We start from the raw sequence: 20,120 nt of genomic DNA on the forward strand, positions 1-20,120 counted from the left end.
ACCCACTTCCTGTCACTGTTTGCTCTGGCCAATGGGTGTGCAGTTGCGTTTCCCTAGCGATTAGTGATACTGAAGACTTTTTCATGTTTTATAGTTTAGGGGTCTTATATTTAGGCTTTTTAAAAGTGTATGTTTCTAATACATTTCTAATGTAGTATAAGGTGGAGTCTGACTTTAGCCTAGACATACTAACATTTTCTCAAAGAGGCTGTTGGAGACAGTCCTTTTCTTCAAAACAGTTAGTTCTGTACATTATTTAGGGCAATTTGACTATATTTAAAAGGCTTTATTTCAGAGTTGTGTACTTTGTTCCATCGATCTGGTGTCTTTAAGACAGTATCACAACGTCATTATTAGTACTTTGTAGTATGTATACATTCAAATGAGTTATTTAGAGTCTTTCTAGAGGGACTGTTGCTGAATCCCTGCTAGTAACCAACACTGCTATAGGACTTGGTCAGCAGAAAGATAGCTCATGCCTACAAACCAGCATTCACGGCCCATTCTTTCTTTTTCTAACACTGATGAGAGTGGATTGCTAATATATTAAACTTAAGGTCACAAACATTCTGGTACTAAATTTTATTTAGAGATGTCTTTTTAAAAACTAGTATTATATATGCCAACAATCTTGGTTTTATAATTTGTGTAAAATTCTCCTGATTTTTACCAGTAGAAAAAACAAATTAGACTCCAAGTAAGACATCTTGTTTTTCTCATCCGTTTAATTTTTCCTGTCTCTTTTCCCTTCCTCACTAATGTCTCAGAAATAAAAGATCCTTGAAGAAAAAAAAAACCCTGTCTAGAACTTCTATCATGTTAAATGCACAATTCCATGATGCAATCAAGTTATTAGGCATACCAGTGATGATTATAGACTTTCAGTCATCATCTAGACATTCAAAAAACAGAACAAGATGTCAAACTTACCAGAGAACTAAAACACATTAAAAAGCTAATTTGAACAGATTCCATATTATTTTAGGAGAGTTTGATAAAGATCTGAATGGAAGCTGGCATTCTGAAGACTGTCTTCTGTTGTCTGAACAGGGGATGCAGTCCCAGCTACACTATGATTCTTCTCATTAATGTTTTGTTTTAGCTCACTCCTAAATTTCCCTTATTTCTTCTAAGTGGAATTGTTCATTAATCCAGCAATGGTTCATGAAAGAAGATGTCATTTAATTGTTGCAAAACCCCAGGCATTTATTTCCCTGAAACAGTATTTTTGATCTAAGAACAAAGAAAAGAAGCAAAGTCTATTTTTTTTTTTTGTCTTTTTTCTTTGGCCATCATAGCAACTTGTAATTAAACCAAACAATACTTATGTAATCAAAACTAATTTTTGCTGGAAGTTTATTTGAATAAAATGGTTGAAGTTACAATCATACATTGAGCTGAAGGTCTAGAAAATAATTTAAGAGAGTAACTTTAGTTCTCACACACTCCTAAATGTGCTGGTTCCCTGGTCCTCAGAAAGGCTGGTAGCCTTCTGCCTACACCTTCCAGTGGAGATGCTTTCTTCACAAAAAAATAGGTACTCTGGATAACAAAGTAAAGTTGTTAAAATTTAAAAAATGATGGGAAGGAGTCACACCACACAACGGGGTTCACATGGGAGTTTTTTTGTTAGAGGAAAGAGAAGGGGCAGAAAAAAGGACAAAAGGGGAGCAGAAACTGGTACCTGGGGACAAGAGTGGTGGAGGAGAAAAAGTGGGATTGGGGAAAGAGAAAGATGAGAACTGGGCAGGACCCACCTCTGAAAAGGGAACACAGCGAATGTGCACAGAGGTGCTCTTATTGGCTGTAGCTGAGAACACAAACTGTCAGGATCCCAAAGGCAGAGCAATAGAGGTACCTGAATACTAACAAAAGTTCCACTACAAAACAAAGTTTGTTCTCCACCAAAAGCAGCCTACTTAGACCAATAAATCTTTACCTTTTTATTTATTTATTTGTTCTGGGAAAGGGTTTCTATGTGTAGAGCTTGCTGGCCTTGAACCCACTCTGCAGCCCAGGCTGGCCTCAAACTGGCCTCTGCCTCTTGAGTGCTAGGATTAAAGGTGTGTACGTGTACCACTACTGCCCAACTACCATAAACCTTTCCTGCAAAATTAGTACTGTAGACGCTCCATACTTAGACACCTGAATTATGCAGTGACCAATACACTGCACACCTAATCAAGTTTACCAGTTTTCAGCAAAGCAGCAAGCACTTTTAAGTCTTTTCCATAGTTTCTTTCAGTTAACAGATGGTGATTCCAGATTTTATAAGGCACACCTTACCATACGCAGAAATAAACAAGAGTCCAGCCAAAGCACACCAACTGCAGAGGACACTATCTCCTGTCCTTTTTGCCAGCTTTCCTCTTCCCAGAGAGTAAGTGCTTAGGCTTCATATCGAACACATGCCTGTCTGCTTCCCCTTTCTTCCCCAAGCGGTTCATCTTCTTCTGGGCTTTCTTCATCATAGTCTTGGCTTTCTTCACCATCTACACAGGAGAATACACATTAATGAAAACCGCATTTCTATCCTACATTGCAATTACCTGAGAAATGTTCTAAGGAAACAGACACAAACTATAAAGACCCTGTTGAGTCTAGTGAATAGATCACACTATTTCCAGAAACTCACTGACTACCTGAATACACCAGGGCCCATTAGATATAGAAGACCAAAGTATCTGCTCAAACTTTCAGAGTAACACACTGAAACTCAGGAGAATACACTGTCACACCTGACTCCTAACTGTCAATGCCAGCATTAAACCCATGGTTGAGTAGTGCACACTTGTAATTCCTGCTGAAGATGGGAGCTGGGAAAGGAGAACTGTGAGTCTGGTCTCCATAGCAAGCTCCCAGTCAACATGGAAAACACAGCAAAACACTGTCTCAACTCAACATTCACCTTCTAGAGGTCCAGATGGAGATGGCACGTGACAAAGAAAAATTTAATCTTTCATTAAGTAGACAGTCTGCCAACTGAATAGGTTTTTTTCTTATATTTGAATTTGCAAAATACTAAAATTTGAAATAAAACTGCTTGTCCTCAAAAAGAAATTTCAGTGAAAATCTTAACACCTATATCATATTGACCCGGGCTGCTCCCTTGAGGGGAAATATTCCAGTATTGTAAAGATGCACAGGATCACCGGTTAAGAAACCAAGTTTCCCCTGGACCATAGGAGAAATAGGGGAATCTTCCTCAGGGGTCACACATCCTAGTATTTTCCAAACAGCTGGGACCTAAGCTCAGCCTGTCATTCTTTATCCTGTTTCTGTCCATTCTCCAGAGTAAGGATTTCAGAATGGATCGACAGGATCCTATGTTCCTCTCCAAAGGACTTCAGCAACCAGGAGGATGGGAAAGAACAGTTAAGTTCTTACCCGTAACCCTGCCCTCTAAACAACTGCCAGTGTTTGCTAAAGACTTTGTACAATAAACACCCGAAGGCTCTCACTTTCTTCTGTCCCCTATCAAAGAAACTAACCTTGACATCCCGAAGACCAGAAACATCACGTGGAGTTCGAGAGCAACTCCGACTACGGGCTATAGAAGAAGGTGGAACAGACTCTTCTCGTTTTCTTTTCCTAGTGACACTCCGAGATCTTGCTTGGACTGCATAGTGGGCCTGAAACACACAAACGGCAAAAACTCAGTAATAAACAAAATTAATCCAACAAGAAGAGAAGATGGTCAATGTTTTAAGAACCATTATTGGACAAGGGAAAGAATGTGGAATGTTTACTGAGATGTACTGAGGGTCTGGTTTGAAGCAAAGGGGTACGGTCCAAAGGCAACACCACACCGCTATTGTTCCTCCTGGGGAGGTTTCAGGAATGTCCAGCTTAGCACCCATGCTCTTGGTAAATCAGATGGTGCTTTTGAGCCATGGTTCTTGCACCTTCCACCTGAGGACGAGCAGGGGATTCACTGTGTGTTAACGTTCTCTACTGGTTAATGTCAACCATGTAAGGTAATGACACTGCTTTAGTTCCACAATTTACAAAGTGTATGTCAAGGTTTCTAACTCCCTCCCTCCCCTCACCCCAAATAGTCTAGGTAGTAGACATATTCACCAGCTAAGTCCATGTATATTATGTGCATGCTATGATATTCACATAATAAAAATCAGCTAGTGACAGACTTCTCAGAACATACCCACATCGTCAAGCAGCCCGGGACTGCAGGGTGTGGTAGCATACGCCTGAGCACCAGCACTGGAGAACTGGAGGCGGGGGGATACTCAATCTGAAGCTAGGCTGGGTTACACAGCAAGACAGTGTCTCAAAACAACAAAAGCACAAATCATATCTGAGACCACGCTGCCCTCCACAGACTTACATTGTCTTTATCATCCATGTTAACACCAAGACTCCGCATCTCATTCTCCAAGTCTGCTCGCTGAACCTAAAGTGAGGAGATGATAACCTGTTACTGGTAAAATGTCTCAGTCCTGCCTTTGCAATGCTCAAAACTGACCTTCTACTGATGGAAGCAGATATAGCGATCCATAGTCAAGTACTGTGGCCAAGCTGCAGGAGTAGTCAAAGAGAGGGAGGAGGGATAATATGAGCAATGGGATCAAGATCACGACAGAGAAATCTACAGAGACTCTGGATTCGAACTAGTGGGGGCTCATAGACTCTGGATCGACAGCTGGGAAATCTGCAAGGGACCAAACTAGGCCTCCCGCATGTGGCAGCTGTGTGGCTTGTGGGAACCTGGCAATGGAATCAGGATTTATCCCTGGTGCATGAACTAGTTTTTTTGCTCAGCTTTGATGCAGCGAGGAGGGGCATATGTGCCTGGCAGTTGACTCTCCAGGCTGTTTCTGAGGAGATGGGGTGGTAGGATAGGAGGGAGGGGGAACTGTGGTTGCTAGATAAAATTAACAAAACAAAACCAAGACTCACCTTCTTAGCAGTTCGGGGCATCCTGGGTCCCTGTGTATTCTTCTCTTTGGACTGTAGAATTTTCAACTTCTTTTTCTCTCTAATTTGTTTTGCCAGCTGTCGGATTTCCATCATTTCTTCATCTTCACTTTCAGAGTCACTGTCATACTCCCCAGCAGCTGTTCTTAGCTCTTCTTCCTTTTCTAACTCTTCCAATTTCTTTAAAAAAAAAAAAATCGTAAAATTAACAAAGAAAAACTTGCAAGAAATTAAGTGTAGCAACATATTTATAGGAATCATGCTGGGCCCCACTTGTACATAGCCAATCTCACAGGAAAGGGGACATATGAAGGCCACAGAGACCACATGAACACTGCATGTCCTATTTTCTGCCAATTCTGTTTCATCTTTAAAGATAAAAATGCAGGGACCCATTCCCTCATTCCCCAGCAGATTCACAAAATAAATTTGTACAAACTCGCATTCATTCTCTCAAACGGCACACTGAACACAGTCATGCTATTTACAAAAGACAAAATGAAATTGTAAATACAATTCATACAATTGTATGTGGAGCTGGGGGTGTAGCTATGTGGCAAAGCCCTGGCCTAACAAGCACAAGACACTGGGTTAACCCCCAGCAACAAGCACACACATACAATCAATCAACCGATCAATGATAAGATCATGTGTAAACACCAGCATGCAGTGAAAAAGCAAGTAAGGGATAGGTGCCAAGGTAGGAAGGTCAGTGATGGGACAACTCTCTGGGGAGAATGTGCCTAAGAAAAGGCAGGATCCACTGAAGGCAAACCCCTCTTTCAGATCCTACACATAACGGCGGTAGTGAAAAAGAATCTGGAAATGAGAGTTCACACCCAGGGACTCGATTTTCTTGGGAAAGCAAGGTCAAATGCTGGACTAGCAAAAGGAACTAGCAGGAGGAGGTCTGAGAATGCTCAGAAAGTGCCTACAACAGTTACAGAGAAAAGGCTGAGCCAGTGACAGCAACTCCGCTCTACAGTACCAATCCAAGCCAAAATGACGGAGCCCCATTACAAGCTAGTGTGAAAGGCCTGGCATCACTAGGATTACACAGGGCAAAGGAAGAATAGTGTCATCGAAATAGAAGAGTGATGTCTCTAAGTAATCAGAAACAGGTTGGAAGGATGCCTCAGGGCACAAAACAAAAGACAAAAGGGTAAAGTTGAAGCTGTGTTGGAACCTTCTAGTCATGTTTTGGGGGGGGGGGGGGCGGGGCGTGTAGGTGTAATTAAAATGTGATGCAGACCTTCATGATAGCAGGATCGATATAATCAGCAACGTTATGGCCTTCCCAGATCTCCGGTATCTTATCATATTTCTCGGATGAATTCATTAAGTCCCAGTATTCTAAGGTTGAAAAAAAAAAGTTATGTTTACAGCAGTTTCTAGTATCCGCAAGTACTATGCCTCCACGAGGAATACTCTAGACGCCAAGAAAAAACACTTTACAGGGTAAACAGAAGAACTGTGTCCAACACTGCCTAAGTTACTAATAAGATCAACACTGACATGCAAGTCCTACCTTCAACTACAAAAATAATCCCACCATATGAAACAACAGAAAATAGCATGGAAGACGTTTTACACAGCTCTGTAAATCTATAACTTCTAATCTTCAAAAATTAAAGCTACAGAGAAACCCTATCTCGAAAAACCCAAAAATAAATGAATTAATTAATTAAAAACTTATAAACCAACAAATTCACTGGAAGACTTTCATTCTCTGAACTTTTTTTCCTGAAACACTTTTCATACAATTGGCATTTCAAAACACCTTACTTACTCTGAAGATCCAAAATATAATCATCTCCCATTTCCAGCTCAAGATCTCGTTCCTGCAAAGAAAACCCCCAAAAGTTTAGTTTGTATGCCCCTAAATGTTTTGCTATACCTCCTTGCCAATAAACAGCCTGTGGCCCCTTCTGTATCTATGTTAAACAGGAGGGCTGCTTTTGTCCTCCTGGTGGACTATGTGTCCTAGGCACTTTGTTCACTGTGATGACATCGGCTGAGAATCTATGACATTAAATAGTGTTAAGAATTCTCCACTCTGTCCTTGAACCTTACAGGACTAAACCCTGAGTCTACTGCATCAAGCCTCTTTCATGTGACTAAAGCCCTTAGCCTCTGTTACACAGTACCCAACACCCAATGCTGCTTTCTACGTCTTCTGTCACACACCATAAAATCCCGGACAAAGAGTTATAGTAACTCACTCTCTTCTTCCTGGGCTCTGCAATCTCCATTCTTTTCCTTCGAGCCACCACTCCTTCTGGGATGAAAGGAGGTCTCTCCTAAGAACACATTATTGATAGTATGTGAAATGCCTTCCAGAATATGACCGAAACTTAAGAGAAACCAAAGTTAAAAACAAAGACAGTCTACAACAAAACCACCAAAACAACGGAAACAAAGTACACTCAGGAGTGAGCTTCAGGGACAGAATGGGCCCTGAGAGGAGATGAGGCGACCCTCAAACCTGATTCCAGAGAGCATTTGTCAAAACTAAAAAGTATCCAGAAAATTATATAAGACAGGAGAATAGTAGATCAGTGAACAAGAAATACACATAAACCCACCACGTATGTTTAGAATTCAATGGCATTAAATTCACTGATTAGCTGAATCCAATGACTTCCTCATGAAACCAGGCCCACAAGTGGTAAATCTCCCTCAAAACAAAATAAATTCAGCACACACAAGTCTTTGATCCAGAAGAGGAATCAAAGCAAAAAACAAAACCATGAAAATATAGAGGAAAACGATACTTTAAAATATTTTAGGAATGAACATAGCCTGTTCTCTGTAGGACTGAAAACCCAACAACTATGAAAGTAGTAAAATGTGTAGCTTTTTTGAGAAGTTTACAAAAAAAGGGAGGGGGGGACTGGGGAGATGGTTCAGCAGTTAAGAACTCTTGCTGCTCCCGCAGACCTGAGTTCAGTTCCCAGCACTCATGTGACAGTTCCAGGGGATCTGATGCCCTCGTTTGGCCACAGACACCAGGACACACGGTATACATACTTACAAAGCAGGAAAGACACACATAACAGAAAAATAAAACCATAAAAAAGTGACAAAGATTTAAAATAAAACTTTAGATTTATTTTAGGATATAGAAATTTATATCCTAAAATAGATTTATTTGTAGCAACATACGTGTGTAAAGATGTATACTGCTTATAATGTCAATAAAATAAAAATGTAAAAAAAAATACTTCCATTGGTTCAATTTAAAAAGGGGGGGGGGTGCAGTTACTTCCAAGCTACTGTTAAGGGATAAACAAGATGGTTACTAGCAACAGCCTCTGACAGGAAGAAGCAGGGTACACAGAGCTCTTCATTACTTTGGTTCTTTTCTTCATGCACATGTGACTTTACCATCAGTGAGAAACTGAAATCTCTATGTGAAGTTCACTTGTATCCACATTTAACAATCTGCAACCCCAGGAAGACTTGAGGAACCCATTGACAAAGTACAGCAACGCACCCACTGAACCGCAAAGGCCCTCCAAAGGGCCACCTTACCTTATCATCTCTCTTGTTTGGCAGAGCTAAATGCAATCTGTTCAGAACCTCATTCACTTTATTTCCTTTCATTTTCGTTTCTACTCGATGAGCCAAAAGCCTATCACAAGCCTAAGGAAGTGCAAAACCAAGGCAGAGTCACAAAGCCATTCTACACCAGCCCATCACACAGTAAAAGGGAGAATCACGTGAGCCAGCCATCGACAGCTGGATTAACAACTGGGTATGAACTCCCTCCATACTGCCCTTCAGCAGGTACCTAGGATGGGCAGACTACTTTCTGGTAAGAAAGATGCCAACTCTTTCTGGGCTGAAGGCCAACCCAAGACTGAATCCTGAAGCAGCTCAGTGTCCTTACCCCACTGTTCCTCACAAAATTAAAATGCCCCCCCATAGATCTCTAGTAATTTGAACAAATAATGCTATCCAATGAAAATGAAAACAAAACAAAAAAACCCACCAAAATTCTTTTCAGGGTGTAATTCATACTGACGTTTCCAAAACAAAAGCACCAACCTCTGTTTTAACCTGGATGACACCTTCCTCAGTCAGGGTACTGGTCTCAATGACAGGGAATCCTTCAGTCTGCAAGTCCATAAATATTTTCTGGGAACAGGAAGAAAAGAAGTGACACATGCACTGTTGTTTCTCCAGTTTCCCAGAGAACAAACTGCACTGTTTCACAAATGGAAGTGTATTTGCAAACATATTTGTTCAATAGCCATGGTTCGTTTTTAATCTCTGAAGAACAAACAACTACAAGCTAATTTTTCCAATATTCTTCTACAACTGAAAAGAGATAGATAGACAGACAGACAGACAGACAAGTTCCTACAGGATCAAAGCTACATAAATCTGAAGTTCTACAAAACAATCTGTAAGCTCACCCCTCCCATTCACTCCTAGTTCAAAAGATGAACTCAGCTGCAGGCTACCACTGACCTATATCCTCAGCCCCGAGATGTATAATTTTCAGGAGGAAAAAAAATGCAAGAAACAGAAAGACCAAGCTGGGCGGTGCTGGCTCACGCCTTTAATCCCAACACTCAGGAGGCAGAGGCAGTTGGATCTCTGTGAGTTCGAGGCCAACCTGGTCTATAAGAGCTAATTCCAGGACAGGCTCCAAAAGTTACAGAGAAACTCTGTCTCGGGGGGAAAAAACAGAAAGACCAAATTTTGTTGTTGTTGTTATTGTTTTTTTTTTAAAGGCAGAGGCTTGATTTGTAGCCCAGACTGCCTAGAATACGGTATGTAATACAAGGTGGCTTCTGCCCCAGCCTCCACCTGCTGGAACTGATGTATAATCTCTATATGTAGAAAAGATAAAGTTTTCCAAAAAATGTTTTCAATGCTATTTCTTAAAGTTTCTGCCAAAACAGTTCAAGAGAACGCCTTAGAAAATATAAAAACTGGTTATTTATCTATCATTTTATGGCTCACTAACACTGTAGAGAAGGGACTTGGTATGTCCTCCATCAAATGTCATGTTTTATACCTATAAACACTCCCTAGTTCAGACACAGGTGACCAACTCTCAATAGACATTAAAGCTTCCCATGAACAAAGTCAACTTCTATTATCAAGGGACTAAAGCATGGTTTCAGAGAAAGCCAGAGTCTGAGCACAAATTCTGTCATTTAGCAACAAATGAACTGGTGTGGTGAGCCTCTCTGTGCATGTGATAACTGTCAGTTGTCACTATCATATGATAATAACAATGCTGTTGAAGGACCAATTAAGTAAAACGACATGCTCTATACTACAGTGTTAAACAAGCTGTAGAGTCTTAACAACATCCATTTCCCAATTCATATGGTACCAACAACTAAAAATGTAGGCACTGCTTACTAGAGAGATGTAAGCCAGGGACCAGAAAGATGACTTAAGGTGATGTCAGTTTTCTATTACACAGCTGGCAAGTAACCAATTATCCAGACACTGCCTTCACTAGACAGACAACCGGGCCTCAGAAGGGCGACTCACTTACCTACCACACTGTTGGTGAGTAGTGAAGTTGTCCTGACCCCAAAGCCTAAGCACCTGACAGCCTGTTTCACTTCTCAAGCCTTCTTTGTGCTACCCACTCTCCTCCTTCTGCCTTCAGACTGACAATGTGAAATTAGGACTGATTTTTGTTTTTAAAGACAAACTGATTCTGACATCAGTAGCAGATAATTAGTAACTTAAAGAATATAGAGCCCTGATAGCTAATCTTACCACTTGAAATGTACAGATGGGAGGATGAAGAGTTTAAGGTCATCCCAACTTACATTTAGACCTTATCTTTTTAAATAAATTGCCAAGCAAAAACAAAAATAAAATAAAATAAAATAAAAAAAAACCTGTTGTGTTCTGCCCAAAGTATACATCTTACGACAACACAATTCTTACCATCTATAAAAAACCCCAACAAATGAGAGCAGGAAACAGCATGCTCTCAGGAAACAAAAGGTCCTTCCTACCTCAGGAGCCTTCTACCTTAATTTAAATATTATAAAAGAAATAACCAGATCACATTTCCACTCTAGTGCATTGGTTTTCAAAAAACCAGTGTGCACCATACTGCTACCATACCCCAGGAGTTTGGACCAGGGGGGTCTTTGTGCCCAAGAATATTAATTTTAGACCAGCCTCTAGGTAAACATGAAGGTATCTTCTAGTCAGGGGACATGGAGAGAACACTGCAACAGTACATGTCTCTCCGAGCATTTATCCTGAAAACTGTCTACTAAAAGGATTCAATCATTTGAAAAATTGTGCCTACCAAAACTGCCTGCCTCATGGGCAATGTTGGCACACACTGCAGCATGCTCACAGCTCTGAAGAGGCCATCTTCTGAGAGCTTACAGAGTCCTTCCACTCACTTGTCAAACTTATTTAAGCACAGACTCCTCCACACAGAACAAAGTAGAATAAAGTAAGCCATATTCACACTACTCTAAAGAGAAACTTCTAGGAAGTACTTCCTAAACCACCTGTTAGCCTAAGGCCTGGAAAAGATAAAAGTACACCTCAAGGCACCTGGCTTCCCCCGGGTACCAATTTAAAAGCAGCTGTTCCCTAGGTAACCACACTTGCCAGTGGTTCAGTGTCGCAACCTCACAAAACAAGTGTTTCCACAGACTGAAGACAAAGTAGGAACCAGGAAACTGTTACTTCAGGTTTAATGTCCTGCCACTAAACCACTAGGGATCGTCTTAGTTTCTAGAATATAAAAAACTGGTCTAGAAGCACTAAAATTTCTCCTAAATGAACATCTGAGGATTCAAGATTGGTCTTCAAAAAAAAGAGTGTACATATATATTAATATGCCAAGTGGTTTACCTGATCTTCTTCAGAAAGCTCGGCTATTCTCTTCACATCACATTTGTTTGCTACAACAATAAGAGGCTAGCAAGGAAGAAAAGAAATGATTAGTTTCACACTATAGATGTAGCTCCTCCTTCTCCATGGCATTGCTTTCCACAATTTCATTTACCCAAGCTGAGACCAACTACTAGTGGAATATAGAAAGTGGAAAGTTCTACAAATAAACAACACATAGATTTAAATTGTGACCCATCCTAAGCAGTGCAATGAAGCCTTCTGTCTTGGTGTCACATTCCCCCCAGGACACAAATTATCCTTTTGCCTGGCATATACTGTGCTGCTACCAGGCAACCAGCCATGGGGCTTACGTCAGTTATCCCCTGTCACAGTACTGCATGTGGTAAAGTAACACACAACATTCAGTATTTCAGATGTCCACAGTGGTCTTCTTAGAACCCATTACCTATGAATAAGAAGGTACCCGTGTGTAAATTAAAATATTAGTTACCACACGTACCTTGTTGATAAACAGAGGTCTGATATTCTGGAAGAGTTCTAGCTGCTCCTTCAACCCATGTCCACACTGCTCAGACAAATCCATCACATACAGAACTGCAGCTCGGAGATGGGCCAGGGCTGTGATAGCCTGCATTTCAATGGTGTTCCGATCCTCCAAAGGATGATCCAAAATCCCTGGGGTATCTACAACCTAACAATCAGGCTTCATTACTCGAAGTATACTCACTCAAAAATGCCTTGGCTGGTCCCAGAGTCATTCTCTTATATCCAAATCAGTTCTAGCAAAACTAGTAAGTAAAATGACACCAGAAACTGACAATGATAAAATAAACAAAAGAATGAGAAAAGAGTACATAATTCTTTATAAAGCGGAAACAAAATCCAGGAACCTAGTATGGTGACTCACACCTGTAAGCCTAGCACCAAGGAAGCAAAAATAGGATGCCATGCGTTTAAGGCTAGAATGACCTACACAGTGAGCTTAAAGCCAGCCTGGCTCTCGTGAGACCTTGTCTCAAAAGAACAGATACAGGGATCTAAAGAAACCTGTAGAGCCCAATAAAGAGATACTGGCCTTGGGAAGAAAGAGTCTTTTTTCATACAGCCATCAAAATCCAGAAAAACTAAAAAGCGACAACTCTCCCAACTCCCAAGATTTGGCTTCTTCATCATTTATAAATTAGATTTGGTTGTAAACTAGACTATTTATGCTTTTCAATAGTAAATGCCATTTCTAGTGACAGATCTTAAAATAACAGAGTATTTAGAGATATCATTAAGGAAATGAAATCACCCCTGCAGAAGTAGTGCAGAAATCTATACAGCAGCTGCCAGCGTACATAAATACGATAGTCATTACACATCTCCAAAGCTCGGGCCAGTTCTCTTTTCATGACAGAGAGCTCTCAAGTTCTTGGTGAGACCAGAGAAACAATCCCCAACCTCAGAATTGTCCCTAAAGGACTCTGCTCACCACTGGCTGTATACTAAGTGCACTACAGGTTGGAGATATACTACAGCTCCTTAGATATCATCAAAACCCAGGATGTTTGTTCTATGTTTGCAGACGAGACTCACCTGCCAGCGCAGATACTTATAGTCCATGTGCCCAACAAACAGAGATTTGGTGGTAAATGCATAGGGCTGAACATCTACATCTGCTCTTGTCACCTAGAAGACGACAAAAATAATGCTTTCATAGTCACAAGAGTGCATATCACAATTTTCCCCCAAACAATCTAAGCACTGCATCCACACTTTATCAATACTAATTTTAGCTAAACACAACACTGCTCAATTTTCAGCTACATAGGCTACCGATGCAGGAAAATAGCAGGCTAAGAATCAGTCTGGGCAACTTGGAAAGATGGTCTTAAAATTAAAAGGCTAGATAGCAGCTAGTAATGCCTAGTACATGTGAGGTCCTGAGTTCAAAACACACAATCTTTTTGGTAGAAAATAAAACCCCAAGGAACTAAACAGTAGTACAGGACAGATAGTATCATTTTGGCAAATGTCTTGTTCCTCTCTTCCTCCTTTACACCAGGGGTCCACCAACCACTCTATTCTCCAAGGTTCAATTTGCAGCTCATATCAGTCAGGAACTGAAATTTTCATCTTGCTGAATTAGTTTAAACTACAAGTCAAAAAGCCACATGTGGCCAGAGACCACTATATCATCCCCCAGAGCACAAAACAGTCACAGCAGATTTAGAGAAAGCCGACTAGCATTTGAAACTTTGATTAGAATCCCCAAGAGCATTGTGTGCTACTAAAGTCAGGACAACTTGTGGGTAAAAATAAAACTTTCTGGGCCAGCAAGGTGGCTGCCACCAAGCCAGATGACCAGAGTTCAATTTCCAGGACCCACAAAGTAGAAGGAGAGAACCAAGTTGTTGACCATCACACATACACTCACACACAAACAGCTTCAAAGCAAAATCGTTCCGGCACTGAGTAAGCCTCAGTATGTCCAGAAATAGCAAATCAAATCACTTGTTCTTAAATGTCACACAAGAGCTTAATAATTCTACTCAGGTAAAGAGGGACACAGCCCAGGTACGGAGCCCATACCTCATAATCCCTGCATTCTGAAGACAGAGGCAAGGTAGCAGGTTTAAGGTCGGCCTGGGCTACCTAACTTGACTCAGTCTCAGAAAGAAAAAATTGGAGAGACTCAGTAAACCTCTATTACAGTAGACACATACTTCACATGAAAGCTGACACACTCACCAAGGTAACAAATCACCCAAATAGCTTCAGGCAGGCAAACTCTAGCCCTGTGAGTGCTACCAGGCATAAGAGTATTCCCAGACTGAGCTGACACAACACTGTCATGAAAACCTCTCAGTTAACAAAACTTAACTGAGATGTCTCATACTCCTGAGAAATTGTAGGGCACACAAGAATCAAAATGAATGGTCCAGGCAATCACTACATAAATCTAGGTTCAAACAATGAGTTAAACCTCCTGAGAGGAACTCGGATGTGCTCATGCATCAGGACCTAGAGAAGACAAGGGCAACCTTTACTAATGACTAGTTAGAATATTCCCAAGCCCATCCTAAATCCAACAAAGGGAATGAAGCAGTACTTTGACCTAAGTTAATCACACAGCTGTCTTATAATAAAAACACACCTACCTTATTGATGAAGCTGGATTTCCCAACATTTGGATACCCACACAAAAGCAGAGTCCTTGTATTTGGATCAATGGTTGGCAAGCGGGATAAATGTTGACGTACTATAAAGATTTTAAATTAGAAATTTAGAATTTAAGATTGACTTGAAATTTTATTTCTACTTAGTCATACTCCAGATTCATAATTACCTGCACTGCTACCTCAGCCTTCTGAGTAGCTGGAATTACACTTTTATAATTGCAAAACTGGCAGAGAAAGTGAGGGTAGTAAGGAATAACTATAGAAGCTAACAGTATATACATGTACACACAGGAGTATTTTCCAAAGATGGCTAAACCACAAATCAAGTGTTCAATCTACCAATCTGTGGTTTTGGTTGTTTTAGGTCAAAGTGAGACTAAGAACCATGTTACTTAGTTACTGGTACTTGGTCCACAGCGTGCTCTGATGCATGCATGCTGGACAGGAACTATTTCCGCTCAGTTACCTCACTTGTAACACCAGCATGGCTCTAGCATGGCACCCACTGGGCTATCATGAGAATCCCACAGATCTATAGGAAACACTTTCAAAGAACCTTAACAAAACATTTCAGGGAAAGAGAACAATGCCAATCAAAAAGATTGGAGGGCTAGGGGTGTTGCACAAGGTTCAATTTCAAGCTCTAACTCAGAAATTATCCTATTAAATAAAGTATTTTTAAGTGTATGTTTTACTTAATAGATACTAAAAGCATGCATTTCACAAATCTCCAAAAATATTAAAATTAAAATAAGTCCCAAACATAAAAGAACATCATAAACCCCATTTCTGCTTATGTGTAGCAAGTACCTTGTTCCAAATACTCCAAACTCTGCCTCTGTCTCTTGATAATAGTACACATGCGCCCAAGGGCAGCACGCTTCAGCTGCTTGCAGCGGTACAGAGAGTCACCATATTTCATAAGCCGCACATAATCTTTGGCAACACTTCGAAAAAGAGAAAATATCTAAGGTTTTTTTTGTTATTTTTAATAATAACTTACAAGATACTTAAGTAAGAAAATAACTTACTTGTCCACCAAATTTTTGGCAATATTTATTTGACCTAGAGCCAACTTGTAATGATCCTTGTCATAGAGGATATTCATCAAGTCAGCGTAAAATGGATGGATATCCTACAATGGAAAAAATGAAATATACAAAACGTCACTGTGGTGCAACAGTTTCTTAGTCTTATGCAACAAACACGAGAATAGTCTCCCTTTCCTCTAACTGTCAGCTCTGATCCCCAGACTCCTCACCTCACCAATAACCCTGTCAAATTACTCCTCTAAGGAACCAGAAGCAATCCCAGGGAAGGAGCTGCAGCAACCACTGGTAGTCACCCCAACCTCCATCCAATGACAGCATCACAACTACTCAGGACAACACACAGACACCTAAGGAACTGTTAGTGCTGCCAGTTCGGAAGGCAACCCACCTTTTCTTTCCACTTGAGCACGCTGCACGGGAATTTTATGAACTCAAGTTTACTAGTAACTTTCCGACTGCCGATAATCACTTCTTGTAGTAGATCGGCCTACAGCATTTACTCTCTTCAATTCCCTCAGGCTCCCTGCAGACACCTTCTTTCCTAGTTCAGCTTTCTTTCTTTGATATGACATGCTATATATTTTTATGTTTATGAGCTCCATTCACAGAATGGAGCCATTAATTTGATTTTTCTATTTTTGTTTGTTCTGAGACAATGTCTTTATTAGCCTTGGCTGGCCTGGAACTCACTATGTAGACCAGACTGACCTCAAACTCATAGAGATCTGCCAATCTCTATCTCTAAGCACTAATAATTTATTTTAATTTGCTTTTCAAAAATAGTGTTTTGTACCAGGCAGGCACTGTGGTGCAGGCCTTTAGATTCAGCACTAGGGAGAGAAGCAGTAGATTCTGTGAGCACAAATCCAGCCTGGTTTACAAAGTGAGTTCCAGGTCAGCCAGGGCTATAATTATACAGACTCACAAGAAAAACAAAGAAAAAAATGTTTTATTCTGTATTTTATGTTTGTCTTTGATGGTAGCACTATGCATCCCTGGCTGAAGAACTCAAGATCTTCTACCTACTGCGACACTAAGCTCAGCTGAGGATAGGGCCTTTTACTGCTTAGAACTGTGCTTGCCATGTGTCTTCAATGATTTATAATTCTGAAAACTTCATCTACCTGAGAACAATTTCAGAGTCGTAGGTAAGATTGTTACTAGGCAGTAGTAACAGAACAGGCAAGCAGTTGAGGTCTCCTACCTCTCATATATTAAAAACTAATGAAGAAATGCAAAAATAACCACGAAAATTTGATTAACTACTTTAAAATACACTGTGTACTAAAGTGGAGTATTTCCTAATATCAAGTCACTTTAGATCATCTCATTCTTTTTTGTAACCCTCAGGTTCTTTCCAGTACTTGACCCTTCCCAAGAAATGAACGGTGTCTGCCTTTCCGTTTCTGAGCCGAGCAAACAAGTGACAGCCATCAACTGCGGAAGTCCAGCTCTGTCTGCTGCTGTCTGCCCCTGGTCGGCAAAGGAGGCTGCCATCATCCACTAAGTAACAAGCTCACAAACCGGGGCGCCTTTGGCCACTAACTCTGCTGAACCTAGAGGAAAGGAGGCCTCAGAACAAGGAAGGGTGAAGTTTGGACAAGCCACAGGCCACCCAAGAATCCTGGGCTTCAGAATATGCAATCAACAGCTTTCATCTAAGCTAACACTGGCAAGCCCAGACACTCACTATAAAGAACGCCTGAGAAGACAGTGTTGGAACTACTGAGATGGGGTTTGGGAAGAACACCAAAGATTCAAAAAACCTGGACTCCAAAACTAGCTTTGTCCCCGAATTACTGCGTAACTGACAAATCAATTATTTCTTCTCTGACAAATGAATACATCAAACTAGCTAAACACTGATTCTCTGAAGGCTTATATTTATATAACAATACATGTCACTTACATCCAATTTGGGGAAATCTGTCAAAATCTGTGACAGTCTGTCATGGTAATTCTGCTGAGTAAATTTGACTTTTCTCATATAAAAATGTCGAATTCGATGAATTTGATAATGCTTATGAATAACTGTTGGAGTCTTTCGTTGAGTCTTGGATAATGTCAGGTCAATAAAGTCCTATGGTTAAAGAAAATAATTAATATACAATTCAAATATGTACTTTCTACCATTTGTTCATTACTGTCTTAAAACACTAACCTGGCACTACATGTTTTAAACTACAAAATTTACTTTTTCTAATTCAATTGTTTTATATACAACTTGGCTCATCTTCATAGCTTCGGGTCTTTAAGAAAACTTGTTAGCTGCCACCAAAACCAAAATGGCTGAGAGACTCTCCACATTCCTTAAGAATGCCTGAGCGTTTAAACAAGCAAAACACACTTATGTAAATAAAACAAAAGGGCCAGTATGGGTGGTGTCCACTGGTGTCAGTCAGAATCCTTGTCTTAATTATGCCCTCACTCAGCCCCTACACCAAGTATGCACCATGATCAACCAGGTCACACTTGACAACTACCCAACACCTGTTTCGGATAATGGGAACACACTCGATGTTCCCAGTCACCCCTAGGACCCTCACTTGGATGGCTAGAAATCCTGGGGATACTCCCAACTGGTGGAAGAGGTCCCTCCCCTGTTGCCCTTCTAATAAAAACGGAAAGGGGACCAATTTGCTAAATGATTACTGAGATATATTCTATCCCATGCTTTTTAAAAATGCTATTTTAACTTTCAAATTCCTAAGAAAACTCATAAGAATAAATCATAAAAATTATCGAAAAAAGTCAATTTCAAGGACTTTGTAGCTTTAATTTTAAGGGGATATAAAATAAAAAAATAAAGCCCATCATCTAAAATTTCCTATGTATATAAGGAAACAACTTGAGGATTTGAGATTTTTTTATTTATTCCTCAGTAGGAGTGGGAGGAGAGCCGGCTTCTCTATCCTCATGGCTCCTTTGTCACTTATATAAAAATGAAGCCATCTTACTTTCCCTTGAACACTTCCATTAATTCAGCAATACTATTTCCTGTAAAAAGGATAAAATGAATACAGGTTGAAGATAAAATAGTGAACGAAAACCCAGAATCCAGTGATAGAAAACAAACAAGCAAACAGGCAATCATAACACAGCCTGTCAAAGAAGACATGGATGCTCCGACCAGTGGCTTCTCTACTCCGCTCCCTTCCATGCTCCTCACAGCCTTAGGGAGACAATGCCTACTAAAACGATTCCCTAGGCTGGACCATTATCACTACATCCTCATACCACCCTAAATCCTTAGTATTTATGGGGAGTTTGCATTCAGGGTTCCTCCCCCATTTCCAACAAAACAGGATTTGAGTTCATTAAAGAAAATGGCAGAGTTCTTATGTAGAAGAATCCATATACACCTGTCATATACTTTACTTTGCTGTAACACTGTTTGTACAGAATGTTTTTAAAAGTCTGTGCGCCAGGCCTTTGCATGGTAGCTCATGCCTTGAATCCCAAGAGACAGAAGGCAGCAGATTTCTCTAAATTTCAGGCCAGGCAGGGTCCTGGGGTCTTGAAGGGACGCTAGGTTTGGGGAACCAAAGATAAGGAAGAGAGTGATTTGAATTCAGAGACTGGGCCTCATCTCAGAGGATCGCCAAGACAAAGTTTAGCAAGTGGAAACCGGCACCTGGGACCGAGTGGATCTACAGTGTCCGCCTCTCCCAGCCACGGGGATACAGGTCTGGACCGTTCCTGGCCACTTGTCAGGGAAGAGGGAGAGAAGCGGAAACGATCTCTGTCACCCCTACCTTGGCAGACGGCACCACCGTAATCTTCTTAAAGTTATAGTGCGCCATGCCGGCGGTGGAAAGCACGAGGAAACGTGGAGACTCGGCAGACCGGACTTCCGTTGTCGGGGGTGGGCGGGACTTCCGACATTATGAGTGACAGAAGTTTAGCTACCGGGCTCAAACATTGCGTCACTTCCTGAATACGGGGCGTGCATTCGCCGAGGCGCGCTCCTCGTCCCGACACTGCCCCCGCTCGGCTGGAAGGCCCATCGCCAAGAGAGGATGGGGCCAGCTGAGCCGCGGAAGAGATCGGCCGGATTTGAGAAAAGTGGGGAAGCTAAATCCTTGCAGGGTGAAGGATGGGCCTCCAG

At 41.0% G+C, this 20,120-nt stretch overlaps 1 protein-coding gene across 1 annotated transcript; it reads right to left on the bottom strand.

The window, feature by feature from the left end:
* Window positions 1–1,339: 1,339 nt before the first annotated feature.
* On the bottom strand, window positions 1,340–19,912 carry Gtpbp4 (GTP binding protein 4). Its single transcript, XM_048460891.3, has 17 exons — window positions 19,768–19,912; window positions 17,922–18,092; window positions 15,992–16,095; window positions 15,771–15,907; window positions 14,940–15,040; window positions 13,375–13,467; window positions 12,296–12,487; window positions 11,794–11,859; window positions 8,986–9,075; window positions 8,470–8,580; window positions 7,158–7,235; window positions 6,725–6,776; window positions 6,188–6,288; window positions 4,918–5,115; window positions 4,346–4,411; window positions 3,492–3,632; window positions 1,340–2,492 (listed from the first exon to the last, which is right to left on the bottom strand). Exons 1-17 carry the CDS (start codon window positions 19,813–19,815, stop codon window positions 2,340–2,342), a joined length of 1,902 nt encoding a protein of 633 aa, XP_048316848.1. The 5' UTR covers window positions 19,816–19,912; the 3' UTR covers window positions 1,340–2,339.
* Between the last annotated feature and the right edge of the window lie 208 nt (window positions 19,913–20,120).

The sequence above is a fragment of the Myodes glareolus genome, chromosome 14 (genome assembly GCF_982192425.1).
Source record: "Myodes glareolus chromosome 14, mMyoGla1.1, whole genome shotgun sequence".
Taxonomy (NCBI): Eukaryota; Metazoa; Chordata; class Mammalia; order Rodentia; family Cricetidae; genus Myodes; species Myodes glareolus.

Excerpts from the sequence above, each read along its gene's own strand:
- Gtpbp4 (XM_048460891.3), bottom strand. The coding sequence starts at position 19,815 with ATGGCGCACTATAACTTTAAGAAGATTACGGTGGTGCCGTCTGCCAAG. Across the intron at positions 11,860-12,295 it reads GACCTCTGTTTATCAACAAG|CCTCTTATTGTTGTAGCAAA; the intron begins GTACGTGTGGTA and ends CTTCCTTGCTAG. Across the intron at positions 8,581-8,985 it reads TCATCCAGGTTAAAACAGAG|GCTTGTGATAGGCTTTTGGC; the intron begins GTTGGTGCTTTT and ends GCACTTCCTTAG.